The 15,636-nt window shown below is 43.0% G+C and overlaps 1 protein-coding gene across 2 annotated transcripts in view; it reads right to left on the minus strand.

Annotated features, from left to right (window-relative positions):
* Nucleotides 1-878: 878 nt before the first annotated feature.
* Nucleotides 879-15,636, minus strand: part of mettl13 (methyltransferase 13, eEF1A lysine and N-terminal methyltransferase) — a 28,387-nt gene continuing 13,629 nt past the window's right edge. For both annotated transcript variants that reach the window (XM_078218077.1, XM_078218076.1), the window contains exons 6-9: nucleotides 14,182-14,361; nucleotides 11,563-11,775; nucleotides 6,169-6,300; nucleotides 879-1,993 (exon numbers count right to left, since the gene is read on the minus strand). In XM_078218077.1, coding sequence (XP_078074203.1) covers nucleotides 1,719-1,993; nucleotides 6,169-6,300; nucleotides 11,563-11,775; nucleotides 14,182-14,361 — 800 coding nt within the window. In that variant the 3' untranslated portion in view covers nucleotides 879-1,718. The remainder of the gene's footprint in view (nucleotides 1,994-6,168; nucleotides 6,301-11,562; nucleotides 11,776-14,181; nucleotides 14,362-15,636) is intronic.

The following is a 15,636-nucleotide window of genomic DNA, read 5'->3' on the forward strand; positions in this document are numbered from 1 at the left end:
ATCCCTAGCTGGGAGTGACATGCAACCGCCAGCTCTCACTGGTAACATTCCTGCCCGCTAATTGCCTGCAGTCTTAGCCAGAGGTAGTTGCCACTCATGCAAGACAAGTTTTACATTCCCCACCTGACAGCATCTGAATGCAGTGTAGGAAGAGGCCAAACCAATCCACTTCAGAATGAGGTTACTTTTTTTAAATGACTCGATTATGATCGTGTATTGGAGAATCCATGAAGACTTCGGAGGGCAAACAATTTTAAGATCAAAGATGAAGAGCTTTGAGGAGAGTCATGTGAAACTAGTCATGAGAGACTATAATTTGATGATTAACATAGAACACAGTATGACTTTGTATGCTCAAAACATAGAAAAGAAACAGAGCATTACATCAGCAACAGTAGGCACCACTGCTCGTCTATCTTATGCCAGCTGACAGTGTAAATAAATCCCTTTCCTTGGGTACTCTACCCTCCAGCTTCCCAAACTATCTCCAAATCCCTGTCCTTGCAAACAACTACATCTCCAGTATCCCTATAACATCCTCACCACTTACAAGGGGCCATTTTTGCACATCTAAATGAGTTCACAATTACACTTGATATGGTCACCCATAACGAAAGTATGCTTTGTATGTGCAATATCTGGAGGAGTGGGTTGTAACTAATTTATTACTAATTGTCAGAAAATAAGACCTTTTATTTTAATAATAAAGAAGTAAAGAAATTCAAATGGGAAAATCTACAATACATCAAACCAGGAAACTTTTGAGAAGTACCTTGCTGCTAAAATGGACCCATGGATTGGATAGAATGAGGATGCCTGGAAGATTAAATTGCAAACATGAATTGATAATCCAATGTTGAGCCCCTGAAAACTGTAAAAAAGTTTTAATATTTTGAAAAATTTTATTTCAAGGGATTGGCATTTCTTATTTGAATATTTTTGATGCTATTTCAAATGATTGGTTTAAATCTAATCATTTTAAAGAATCCAATTTTATTCATGCTCTTTTACTCAAGTGCAATGCATTTCTCACTAAATATTTTCTAGCACTGGTTAGATCTGCCTATGACATCAAATGCAGATGCTGCAACTCTGTGAATCAAACAGTTGCTCATATCAATGGTTATTAGTCCTACGTTAAGGACGCCTGCATTTTTGGGAACAATAAAATCTTACATATTTTTAAAAATAAAGTTTTAAAATATAGTTTTGCAGTATTCCTTGAGACATACACAAGAATCAAATACAGCCGCCTTCTTAACCTGGACATTGTGATTTGTAAAGGTGAGGACGCGGCCATCGACGATGTCTCAGCTCGGTTTGAAGTTCACAATGAATTCTTGCAAAATGCATAAATGAAAAGGTGAGAAAATACCAGCATTTAATGATACGGAGGACTGAGACTTCATGTTCAGACTGTCTCAGTATATATGTAGCACCATGAACAGCCATAAAATCATCAGGTAAGCTATATCATCACACACCAGATTATGAAAATAAATTTTGGAGGAAATGTTTTGCTCTTAAACAGAATTGGAGACAGTACTTCATAGATACTACAGCAATAGGTTAAGGCACACCCACTTTGTTTGGCTGAGAATATGGTGAATATTGAAAACATAAATATCCATGTTCTCAGCAAATGGCAACAAAAGTCACTGCAAGAAATAAACAGAAATTATACCATGAACACATCTAGTCCAGCAGTGTAGGGATCTTCACACAATTGTAACAGTCTTCAACATTTCTGCAAGATTATAGGTTTCGTCCCAATAACTGCTCTGTTTCTTCAGAGTATTTTCCAGTATGTGACCTGCTTCAAGAAGGTCCTTTGATCTAGCTTTAAGTTCCACGGTCAACTGGCAGTACAAAATTTCATTTACCTCACCCTCAATCTTGTGGAGGTAAATAAGAGGGAATATCCCTTTGATCACTCCCATAACCTTCTCTTTCAGTGTACTGTCTCTGCAGACCAGGTTCAGAATGAAGAGTCCTGAAACATTGAAAATGAATGTGCATTAATATGCATATGTGCATTCTCTCTCTTTGACAAAAACATCCCGTGGTTTTATTTTAATTTCTCAAATTCATCATGGTGACAAACTAGGTTCATGCTGGTAGGGAGACACTATTCAAAGTCTAGAACAACTTCATACCTAACTTCCCTGAAAGTACATCGCACAGGCCAGATGCAGAATCAATTTCTCTTTGAAAAAGTTGTTAAACCTGGGCCTTGCAACCCTTCCTGTCTCCAGCCCCAAATAAAATATATTTTCTTCACCTCTTTCAAATTCCTTGTGGAAAGCATCACTCCGGTGGGCAAAGAAATTAGCTTTGAGAAGGATCTTGTGTGAGGCGAGGGGCATGGGATGGAATTCGAGAACAAGGGGTCTAGGTTTCTGAAGGCTTTGCTGCCAATAGTGACAAAGGAGAGTTTGGCGGTGGGAGTGAAGGAGGATGGTAGGTGTGTGGTCGATAAGGTGTAGAGCTGTAGTTAGTTAGAGATTGGGAAGGGCGAGTCCATGAAGAGATGAACCTTGGGGTGAATGGGAGCCATTTCCAGGGTGGAAAACAGAATAAGTGGCAAGATTTTAGGGCAGAGGTCGAAGACAGTGGCTTCAGGCTGACCATCATTTATCTGAGAAAAAACGTACATCTCAATGAGAACGAAGCACTGGGCCAGCACATTGCCAATAGAGAAGCAATGCCGAGGTAGTGGAGAGAGTCATCAGTGTACATGTGGAAGCTGATCCCATGTCTACAGATGGAGGCATAGAACAACAAAATCCCTGCAGTGCAGAAGGAGGCCATTCAGCCCATAGAGTCTGCACCAACTCTCCAAAAGAGTGTCTTATCCAGGGCCACCACCCCTGCCCTATCCCTGTAACCTTGCACATTTACCATGGCCATTCAACTTAACTACACATCTTTGGACACGAAGGGGTAATTTAACATGGCCAATCCACCTAACCTGCACATTTTTACTGTGGGACAAAACCGGACCACCCGAAGGAAACCCACAAAAAAACTGGGAGAACGTGCAAACTCCGCACAGTCACCCAAGGTCGGAAGTGAACCCAGGTCCCTGGCGCTGTGATGCAGCAGTGCTAACCACTGTGCCATCGTGCCTCCCAAGATACCATGTAGTTGGGAAAGTGGACGTGGTAGGGGGGCAAATACTGAGGGAGTGCTGCGCCGATTGAGGTGCTGACTTTCAGTTGAGACATTAAATCTAGGTTGATGTATAAGATCCGGTGCCACTATTCAAAGAAAAGCTAGGATGTCCTGGCTAACATATGTCCATTAAACAATATGAAAGAAACATTATTTGGCTATCTATCTCATTGCTATTTGAGGGATCGTCCTCTGTGCTGTTGAATTTGCACAGAGTAGCAGTGATATATTTCAAAAGCACCTCGTTGGTGAAGAATCATTTTGGGAAATCCCGAAGATGTACAAGGTGCTAATCAAAACACAAGTGGGCCCGCTGAGGTAACGGTGCAGAGCTGGTAGAGAAACCAATTCCTGGAGATGCACTGGCTATGATTGAATAAGTAAGAGCAAACTCAAACAAGGGCCACTAGCAGAAAGCAAAGGCATTTCTGAAGGACGATGTCAAAGGCGGTGGAGAGATATAGAAAGCAACCGAGTAAACACCATAGTCTTCCCCACAAATCAAGGCAAAAAATGACAAGTGTGCCAAATGCCTTCTTCACACAGACGGACAGTCACTGTCTGGAGAGGAAGATTGCAGTCACTGGGATACCTTCGTACATCTGCTGGAGACAACTAGTAAGAAGTTTAACAACACCAGGTTAAAGTCCAACAGGTCCAACGCCGGCATCTCCACATCATGGAGACAACTAGGACAGGCTTGAGAGAAGCTGTCCTGTCCTCCTGTACCTCCGTGGTGTATGCATCACAGAAACCAAGAAAAGGCACAATGATATATAAAACGGTTTTATAGAAAGGAAGAAAATATGGGAAAGACCTTGTATTTTTATGTATTCTTTTATGGAATGCAGATGTCACTGACAAGGTCAGCATTTGTTGCCCATCACTAACTGCCCTTAAACGGAGTGGCTTATTGGGCCATTTCAGCGGACAGTTAAGAGTCAATCACAATACTGAGAGTCTGGAGTCACATGTCGGTCAGACCAGGTAAGGATAGCAGAGTTTCTTGCCTAAAGGATATTTGTGAGCCAGGAGGGGTTTTTTTGTGAGGCAAGGGGTTTTTGTCATGACAATCGATGATAGTTTCACCATCACTATTACAGAGACCAGTTTTCAATTCCAGATTTAATGAATTGAATTTAGATTCCACCAGCTGCCACGATGGGATTGGAACATACATCAATGGGGATGAAGTAGAAAGTGTCGAGAGCTTCAGGCTCTTAGGTGTCCAGGTCACCAACAACCTGTCCTGGTCCCCCCCCCCCCCCCCCCCCCATGCCAACACTATAGTTAAGAAAGCCCACCAACGCCTCTACTGTCTCAGAAGACTAAGGAATTTGGCATGTCAGCTACGATTCTCACCAACTTTTACAGATGCATCATAGAAAGCATTCTTTCTGGTTGTATCACAGCTTGGTATGGCTCCTGCTCTGCCCAAGACCGCAAGGAACTACAAAAGTTCGTGAATGTAGGCCAATCCATCACGGAAACCAGCCTCCCATCCATTGACTCTGTCTACACTTCCCGATGCCTCAGCAAAGCAGCCAGCATAATTAAGGATCCCACACACCCCGGACATTCTCTCTTCCACCTTCTTCCTTTGGGAAAAAGATACAAAAGTCTGAGGTCATGTACCAACCAACTCAAGAACAGCTTCTTCCCTGCTGCTGTCAGACTTTTGAATGGACTTACTTTGCATTAAGTTGATCTTTCTCTACACCCTAGCTATGACTATAACACTCCATTCTGCACTCTCTCGTTTCCTTCTCTATGAACGGTATGTTTTGTCTGTATGGTGCACACCAAACAATACTTTTCACTGTATGTTAATACATGTGACAATAATAAATCAAATCAATGTCCCCAGGATATTAACCGAGGCCTCTGGATATCACCATGCCACCCCCCTTGTATTTTGATGAGCGCCTTGCACATCTTTAGGATGCCCCAAAATGAGTCACAGCCAACAGAGTGAAATGTAGTCACTGTTGCTGTGTGTAAAACGCAGCAGCACAGGACAAGATACAACAAATAGCAATGAGATAAATAACCAGATAATCATAGAATCTCTATAGTGCAGAAGGAGGCCATTCGGCCCATCAAGTCTGCACAATCCCAACCAGGCCCTCTCTCTGTAACCCCATGTATTTACCTAGCTAATCCCCCTGACATTAAGGGGCAATTTAACATGGCCAATAAACCTAACCTGCACATCTTTGGACTGTGGGAGGAAACCGGAGCACCCGGAGGAAACCCACGCAGACACGGGAAAAACGCACACACTCCACAGAGACAGCAACCAGAGGCCGGAATTGAACCCGGGTCCCTGGCTCTATGAGGCAGCAGTGCTAACCACTGTGCCACCTGGAAGATTTTGTACTATTAATAGAAATACGTCATCTACGAAAGCTGAAACAAGGCAGCTCAATGTTTAATGTTTCACCCATGTTGCTTAATGGAGATGTGTTTGTCAGGCATCTAGTTTTTTTTCGATTAGCACCACAGTGTCTTATTTATTCAATATCTCAACTGAAAGGCCACACTTTAGTCAGTGCAGCGCTTCCTTGATACTGCACTAAAGTGTCAATCAAGGCTCAAGTGTTCAGATCCCGCTGTGGGGCTTGAACACATGGCCTTGTACCTCAGAAATAAGCGCACTCCCGCTGGGTCAGAGCTGGTTCCAGAAAGCATAAAACATTTTAACTCCAGTGTGTGAAAAGCGGAGATGCATTGAGACATTCCGAACGGTCATCCACGTGAGCAAAACAGCTTAAACTGCACACAGATTGTACTGCTCCTTTAGCACCAAGCAGCAGAACCATGAACTCGGAAAAGGGAGGTCACATATAAAACTTCATAGAAAGAGGTGCAGGCACTGAGGTTTAGTCTGTACCGCATAACCTGTCTTCTGGCAAAAATGCACACAATGTACCTGTCATACAAGCACGATCGCAACATAGTTTATTAAGTATTCAAAAGATATAGGTCACTCACCTTGGGGTGCCAGAAGATTTCGTACTTTTAGTAGAAATACATCATCTACGAAAGCTGGAGGAGGGCAGCTCATTCCCAGGGTGGTGTCTTTGCTATCCACATCAAACATAATAACATCATAGGAACCATTCCCTGCGGCAATGAAATAAGCACATTTTGATTTTAATCACCTTATGAACTTGTTGACAGGTGGCTGCAGGAATCTGATTAGGGGAAATAGGAAGCACCCAATCTTCCATCAGAAACATCGGAACTTTTGGCTTTAATGCTCTAAGCTCCAGAAGTTTCAAATAGAACTTCTAGGTTGGAGGAGAGGGCAGCAACATTTAAACCAAAGAAACGGAGTGCTGCTGCAGATTATTTTGACTGTGAATTTAAGAAGCACATGATCAGCCAAAAATTGCGGGGGTTAAAATTTTAATGCATTCAGCTGGCTTAACCATTTGCAGTTTGGTTTTTAGTGCACATTTAGAACTGAACTGTGAAGCAGAAGAAGGGATAACAATACTAAGCGCGCACCTTTTCCATCAATGGAAACATGATAACACTAAGCCTGGGAGTGTCCGATTTCCGTCCGGGTTTTGCTGATGCAGTAGACAAGGATAAAGTTATACTTGGCGCAGTGTGCCAGCTGAAGATTTGAATGAGAAGACAAATGGAAGGCTTTGCAGCCCAGAGAGGAGCAACGTTTTTCATCCCATCAGTTGGGAAAATGTGACATATAAAAGGATTCATCCATGGGACATGGGCATCACAGACTGGCCAGCATTTATTGCCCATCCCTAATTGGCCTGGAGGGCAGTTTTGAGTCAGCCACATTGCTGTGGGTCGGGAGTCACACTTAGGCCAGACCGGGTAAGGACAGCAGATCTCCTTCCCTAAAGGACGTTAGTGAACCAGGTGGATTTTTCCAACAATTGACAATGGCTTCATGGTCATCAGTAGATTCTTAGCTCCAGATTTTTTTTATTGAATTCAAATTCCACCATCTGCCGTGGCGGGATTTGAACGCAGAACATTAGCTGAGTTTCTCAATTAATAATCTAGTGCTAATGACACTAGACCATCGCCTGCCCTGATTAGTTTGAACAGAAGGACATTTAGTTCACCAGTGGATTTCGCTGCTCACTGGTAAATGAGACAGCCTTCAGGGACAGCAAAGAACAGACTCAGCTGAAATGCAGGTGAAAATATGACCGACTTTGAATGGTAGGCCCTCTACTTTGCAAATATGTCTCTGATCCAGGATAAAATTAACTATAATCTGCGCATGTCTGGAAAGGAAGTCAGCAAAAAGCAGCAGCAGCAATCAGTGTGCTATCTGCCCACTCTCCCCTAATAAGGATCTTCAAACGAAGGTAAGTGGCATGGGACTGTAAGAAAATGCAAACTGAAAGGAACACACTACAGGTGGAGCAGTACTGCAGGTAATAAAATGGAACCAAGCAGGTTAAAAAATTACTCTGCTACCTGAGATACTCTCCTGCACAAGTTCACAAGGAAGACAGTAAATTAAGATGGTTTTGATAAGCATTGTGCAGTTAATTAAAAACTAAGCAGATGTCAAAGACTGATGAAGTCCAAGATTTTAACCCCTGGGCCGAAAGCTGCGGACCAAATCAAGGAGAATAAGCACGTGTTCAGTAAGAAAATTTCAAACCTTACGCAAAAATTCAGAATGAGTCTTCAATTCTGGGAAGGAGTCAGAGAAAGGACAGAGAGCTAGAGACAAATGATGAATGCAAAAGCAAACATCAGTGTGGAGGAACAAGTTAGGCATTGTAGAATACTCAGAAACCATACAAGGGATTCAGCTGATCTCTCCGGCAACTGAGTCATCGCTATAATCTCGGGAATAATAAAATTCCCACAATAAAAACAAACAAAGCAACTCCACTTCATTATCATGTGTGCTCCACCCAAAGGCACATAGCAGTCTTTCCACATTTGTCGAGCCTGTGCCACTCTTTCCATTTGCCGATAACCCCCTTTTTCAAACCATCCAACATTGATATTCTCGTTCTCCTTGAAATCTTCCCTCCATAACTTCTCTTACATGTCGGTTTCCTCTTAAAATGTGCCCCACCCAGTTTCTCTGCCTTTTCCTAACTACATTCATCAAATGTCTTTGTTTGTTCACTCTCCACATTACTTCGCCATCTGTTACTTTTTCTGTCCAGCTGATCTATTCCATACTCCTCCAAACTCACATTTCCAAGCTATTTAGCGAGTTGGTCTTCTTCAAGGTACAACTTTCACACCCATACAAAACAACATTCCAAATCAAGCTCTTTACAAGTCACTTCTTGAATTGCTCATTCAGCTTTCTGTTTAGCAACAATCTCTACCAGATGCAGCCTTTCCCATTGTTATCTTTGGTCTTATTTATTGCAAATTCCATCTGCAGATATCTGCAGGGTAGCACGGTGGCGCAGTGGTTAGCATTGCTGCCTCACAGTGCCAGGGCCCCGGGTTTGATTCCCGGTCTATGTGGAGTCTGCATGTTCTCCCCCTGTCTGCATGGGTTTCCTTCGGGTGCCCTCCCAAAGATGTGCAGGTTAGGTGGATTGGTCATGCTAAATTGACGTCAGTTTCGGGGGGATTAGCAGGGTAAATATGTGGGGTTATAGGGTGGGATTGCTGTTGGTGCAGGCTCGATGGGCCAAATGGCCTCCTTCTGTACTGTAGGGATTCTATGATATTATTCTTCATTAATACTTGAATTCTTTCACTTATTCTAGTTCTCTTCCTCCTGCATTTAGATGAATTTTAAGTTAAGCATCACTTTTGTTTTGCCAATGTTCATTTTCATTCCAAAGTTCATGTCTGCTGTTACTAGTTTATTTGTTCTTGTAATCCTTTGTGTTAGCCACACATATTTTATCATCTGCCAAACTAACTGATATACTCATTCACCTCCCCCCCCCCCAATGTTAAAGCCAGTTTCTTGGTTTTCAAATGCTTCTTTGATCTTCTTCCATGCTTCTACAGATATTGAAGAGGACTGCTGATAAATAGCACTTTTGTTGAACTCTTCTTCCAATTACACATTGTTCTGTCTCCCTGTTGGCTACTCTCATTGTTGCAATTTACCCCATGTACAGATATCTCATGTCGTCTATCTCTCCAGTCTACTCCAATGTTGTTCAGCGCTCTAAAGAGCTTAATCCAGTCAACCCAATCGAAAGCTTTTTCCAAAATGTACAAAACAAAGATACGGGATGGGATTTTCCAGTCACACCCGGGGCAGGAAACATCGGGAGCGGGCTGAGTTTAGAGAGGCAACCAGAAGTCTATTGACTTTCAGTGGGAATTTCCGGTTCCATCCAAACATCCTGGCCACATTTCCTGTGCAAACTCTAAACTGCATTCACTCATTACTCTTACAATTCCGATTGCTTCTCATGTCCCTCTTCCTCCCTGGAATCCAATTTGGTAATCTCCAATGTAGCTCTGTGCCTTCCCACCCACTGTCTTTATTATAATTCTCAACACAGCCTTAAATGCATAGATAATCACACTAATTGTATGCACTTCATAACATGCCTTTGGCTTCTTCCTCAAGGTGATCATTATTGTCTGCATAAAGTCCTCTGGCCATTTTCCTGAATAAATACCATGGATGAATATTAAGCTGTGCAAAGATAAGTTCCTTTTACTAATCCTGTAATCAATTCCATCTGATTAACTAATGTCCTTTAGGGAAGGAGCTCAACTGTCCTTACCTGGTCTGGCCTATATGTGACTCCAGAGCCACAGCAATGTGGTTGACTCTTAAATGCCCTCAGGGATGGACAATAAATGCTGGCCCAGAAGGAAACTGTCCAGCGATGCCCACACCACATGAACAAATATTTAAAAATCAATTCCATCTATTCCAGCCATGTTTCCAGTTTCTATCTCATTCATTAACTCGCTCGACAGTATTTCTGGCCAATTGAAATGAATGTCAACCTTAATCATTTCAGGTTTTTCATTTTTTTTGCACATTGTTCTTCAAAATGCTTCTTCCTTTTTTTTATTTCATCAGGATTCATTAATAAAACACTTCCGTTATGCTCTCTTGCTGTTGTTTTCAGTTCTTCATGCTAATGCTATGCTTCTTCAGCAAGAACCTCCTTTCTTCTTCTTTCCATTTCCCATTCTACAAATTGAGGAGGAACAGTTGATGAGGAACTTATTCACCCAAAGAGTTGTGAATCTATGGAATTCCCTGCCGAGTGAAGCAGTTGAGGCTACCTCTTTGAATGTTTTTAAGACAAAGATAGGTAGAGTTTTGAACAGTAAAGGAATTAAAGGTAATGGTGAGCGGGCGGGTAAGTGGAGCTGAGTCCACGAAAAGATCAGCCATGATCTTATTGAATGGCGGAGCAGGCTCGAGGGGCCAGATGGCCTACTCCTGCTCCTAGTTTTTATGTTCTTATGGTCTGAGTAATACACATCTCCTTTGCTTGTACACACATACAGTCTACCCTTCCTCCTTCCTAGTCAATCCAATTCTTTGAGTAAATCACTCTGCTCTTTTAACTATTGTTCTCGTGCCTGTTCTGTTTCTCCTCTTAACTTATCGCTGGACAGTTTCCATATTTTTCAGGATGCCTTCAATATTGATATTCCTCCATTTTCTCCTTTCTTCCAAGTTTTGCAGTGTTGTTGTCATAACCCCTGGTTTCTTGATCTTTCTCCTCTTAAAAACTCCATACTATTTTGCCCCTCCTTCCTTGGAAGATTCTTTAATCTGTTTCCATGGTTCATTCGTATCATTTCTCGTTGCACTTAGCCACATGATAAAGAATGGCATGCCATGCTAACCTGAGATGATCAGATCGGATAGTGCTGGACTGTGTTAATAACATACAGATTCTTGCTAGTCAGAAGGCCAAGTGTGAATGCATGCTTTTTCATTCTTTCATGGGATGTGGGCATCACTGGCAAGTCCAGAATTTGTTGCCCATCCCTAACTGCACCCTGAACTGAGTGCCTCGTTTTCAGAGTCAACTACATTGATGTGGATCTGGAGTCCACATTGCAGGCCAGACCAGGTAAGGACGCCAGATTTCCTTCCTGAAAGGACATTAGTGAACCAGACGGGTTTTTACAATCGTAAATGGTTTCATGGCCATCATTATATGAATTCCAGATTTTTATTAAATTCAAATTCCACCATCTGTTGTGGTGGGATTTGAACCTGCATCCCCAGAGCATTACCCTGGGCCGAACGACTAGTCCAGTGACAATACCACTATGCCACCGCTTCCCCTCCATGTGCTTGTTTGTTTTTTCAGACTGACTACTAGTCAAGGCTGGAGAATTACACAGACTCGTTAGCAATGAGGAGGAGGAGCAAGAATAATTTGGGGAGGGGGTGCACGTGCACTTACAAATGTTTCTTACCACTGTCCACGGCTGTACGGATGTAGTTCAAGCCATCTGCCAGAATCACCTTCATTCGACTGTCCTGGGAAAACTCAAACCACGCGGTCGCCACCTCCAACATCATGGGGTCAATTTCAATTGCGTCAACAGTCGATTGGGAGAAATAGTCATGAATAAATGATGGAAGGCTGCCGCCACCGAGGCCAACCACTAGCAGAGAAAAGGGGGTGTCTACGGACGATACAAGAAATGCAAAGCTTGTCACCCATTCAGCTAACACATTTAAATCAATGTAACATTTAACTCAAAATGGAAATTGCATTCCTATGCACATTTCACTCTTCAAAATGCACAGTCTGGGGACTCGGGGGGTGGGGGGGGGGGGGGTGGTTAGCTCAGTTGGCTGGACAGTAACAGTTGGCTGGTTGGTGATGCAGAGTGAAGTCAACAGTGCAGTTTGAATTCCAGTACTGACTGCAGGCCCGCCTTCTCAACCTTGTCTGTCCTGAGATGTGGTAATCCTCTGGTTAAATCACCACCAGACAGCTCTCCCCCTCAAAAGGGGGAGCAGCCTATGGTCATCTGGGACTGTGGCGACTTTACCTTGTGCACAATTTGGGCATCAGCAAAACAGCTTGCATTCAGATGACCCAAAAAGGTACTTACTTCACATACATGATACACTGAGCCCAAGTTAGGGCATCCAAGGAGGAAAGAGGAATCGAGAGATTTAGGGCCTACCAAGGAATTTCCTGGGTGATAGCTGGAAGCTTTGCTGCCAAGTGATCAAGCAAAGTGCACAAAAAGGTCGGAGAACAGAACTGTGGCAGGAGGTGATACAGAACTGGATGAAATGACCAAGAGAGAATGGGACAAGACAAGACAATGGAGGGAGTTAAAGTAGTTTAAAACTTTCGATTCCAGCAAGGTCAGGTGTGGCTGCCAAGTGCCACTTATTACAGTTCAGGGTGCATCCAGTATTGCCTTGGACAAGGCTTATGGAGTATTACGGATGGAAGGTTAACAGCAGTATGTACTCATGTCAACTCAAGAAATTCAACACCGTCCAGATCATAGCAATTTGCTTGATGGGTGACCCATGCCACTAAACTCAATATCCATCACCATAGCCACTGGTGCACTGTAGCTGCACATCATATATACTGCTGCAACTCACCAGGAATACTTCAGCAGTACCTTGTTTCTCTGTGATTGCCACAACTGAAAAGGCCAAAGGCAGCAACATTGTGGGAACATCATCACTTTCGAGTTTTCCTCCAAGTTACACATCATTGCCACTTCTGACACAAGCATCATCACAGGCATCCCGTCATTGATACTTCAAAGGTTCAAGATAGCTTAGCACTGTTACCACCTTCTCAGGGCAACTAGGGATGAATGTTAATCATAGCCTTGGCAGCATCACCAAAATCTGGGAACAAAGCTCTTCCCATATCAATGTCTCAAGATCTCAACTGTTAATGCTTCCAGACATCATTAATTCAGGCCTTTGGATTACTAGTCCCGTCACATAATTACCAGGTCACTGAACACTGGGGGAAAGAGGGGATGTTTCTTTCTGAAAAAGGTGAAAGAATGCTTCATCCAAGCTATAATCCATATCACTGCAGCAGTTCAGCAGCAAATAATATTAAGCAATGCCGTCATAAGCTTTGTCTCCCTCTTCTGATAAAGCCAAATATTCTCTCACTCTTTGCTTCTCTGCAATTTAATGGCAACCTCTCTAAGTCAACGTGTTTCTGAACATCACTTCCCCAAGTGCATAAAAGATAATATTCCAATAAAGAGACCATTTTGTAAAACGAACAACTTAGGCTTGTACTCAATAGAATATTGACATATTAAAGTAACACTCAGCTCCCATCCTCAATATGATGGAAAACATGCATTTCATTTCTTTGACTAACTTTTGTTTTCCCACCTGCCTCCCTCGGTGAAAAATGTGTGAATTAACCAGTTTTCAGATTTATAACTTAGCTGTAAATGGTCAAGATAAAATGTCAGTCTCGCCTCCATTTACTCCCATGCAGTTAGCCTTCACACCTGCGCTCACTGACCACAGTGACTCCCAATCAACTAAATCCTCAATTCTAAAATTCTCATTCTTGTGTTAAAAACTCTCTAGTGTCCTCCTCTCTTCCTATCTCCAAACACCTCCAGCCCTACAACTACCTCAGATCTTTGCACTCTTTGAACTCTAGCCTTTTCCCCTGCCCCACAACCCAGCCAACACATCCACCATGCTCCCTCTCCCTTCACCATTAGCAGCCACTACTTCAAACATATAGGTCCTAATCTCTGGAATTCCCTCCAACCCGAACAGGCGCTGGAGTGTGGCGACTAGTGTATACTCACGGTAAGTTCATTGCAGTGTTAATGTAAGCTCACTTGTGACTAATAAATAAACTTTACTTTACTTAAACTCTGTACTTTTCTCCCGCCTCTTTTAAGGCCATTCTTATCAGTTGTTCTCAATGTCTCCTTGACTCAGTGTCATATTTTTGTGGTCACATTCCTGCAAAGCACCGTGGGTTGATTTACTATCTTTAATAGTGCTTCATAAACGAAAGCTGGTCTCGATTCTACTTTAACCTTGTTCCTTTTATTGCTCCTTACCTGCAACTAAAGCACCCTTTTCACTCAGGAGAGCCAGGCCAGCTACCATGGCTCGATGGTGATCACAGCACAGGTAGCTTTTGTCAACAGCCTGACCAGGTTTGGGATTCGAAGTCTTCTCCGTTTGTGAGCATGACTGTCCCCTCCTCTTATCTTTCTTTTTCCTTTTTTGCGATGTAACTATTTTGGGGAAAGAAAAACAAAATGGTAACACAGTGGTTAGCACTGCTGCCTCACATCTCCAGGGACCCAGTTCAATGCCAGCCTTGGGTGACTGTGTGTGTGGAGTTTGCACATTCTCCCCGTGTCTGTGTGGGTTTCCTCCGAGCGCTCTGGTTTCCTCCCACAGGCCAAAGATCATCATAGAAACCCTACAGTACAGAAAGAGGCCTTTTGGCCCATCGAGTCTGCACCGACCACAATCCCACCCAGGCCCTACCCCCATAATCCCTACATATTTTACCTGCTAATCCCTCTAATCTACACATCTTTGGACTGTGTGAGGAAACCGGAGCACCCGGAGGAAACCCACGCAGACACGAGGAGAATGTGCAAACTCCACACAGACAGTGACCCAAACCGGGAATCGAACCCAGGCCCCTGGCGCTGTGAAGGTTAGGTGGATTGGCCAGGCTAAATTGCCCCTTAGTGTCCAAAGATGTGTAGGTTAGATGGTAAATGTGTGGGGTTCCAGGGATAGAGACTGGGTGAGGTATTCTATCAGAGAGTCGGTGCAGACTCAATGGGCCAAATGGTCTCTTCTGCACTGTAGGGATTCTATGATGAGGAAAAACATTTGTGCTCTGAAAATTAAACTGAAGAGTGAGTGTGAGTGTGAGAGAATACCCCACCTCCATCTCACCACCACACCCAACCCTGGCAGGCAACATTCTCTTCACTTGGACCAATATTCTAGCATTCCTCTACAAACTGGGAGGAGGAAAGAAGAGTTGAAAATTAGGCCGCTCCACCCTGACAATTATTTTAACAGTTTTAGGTATCATTTATAACATTTCTGATCCATCTTCTGCATTACACGTGAAGAATAATCAGCTATTTGGTTATCAGCAGTCAATTGCATTGTATTGCCACGGCAACATTTTTTAAAAAAATCAAATGAGGGAAGTGATTTAATTTCATAACATACCATAAATCTGTCGTGCAATACATACAATATTTACCCAAAAAGCGTAAAGTGGTTTCGCTGGAGGGTGGGGGAAAGGGGGGCTTTAAAATGGCACATATTAATCAGATATTAATGGCTTCTCTTTTCCCATGTTAAATGGGTTAACATAATGTTGGTTGGTCACCGACTTATCAACCATTAGTTTTCCATTTGGCAGGCTGTTTTACAGCCAGATACCCTCTGCCACTAACCTGCCCCATTTACCCAGTATCAGCACAATACAGCTGGCTTGCCTCTTTCGTAGCCACAAATTTTGGAGTGGGACTTAA

The sequence above is a fragment of the Mustelus asterias genome, chromosome 8 (genome assembly GCF_964213995.1).
Source record: "Mustelus asterias chromosome 8, sMusAst1.hap1.1, whole genome shotgun sequence".
NCBI lineage: Eukaryota > Metazoa > Chordata > Chondrichthyes > Carcharhiniformes > Triakidae > Mustelus > Mustelus asterias.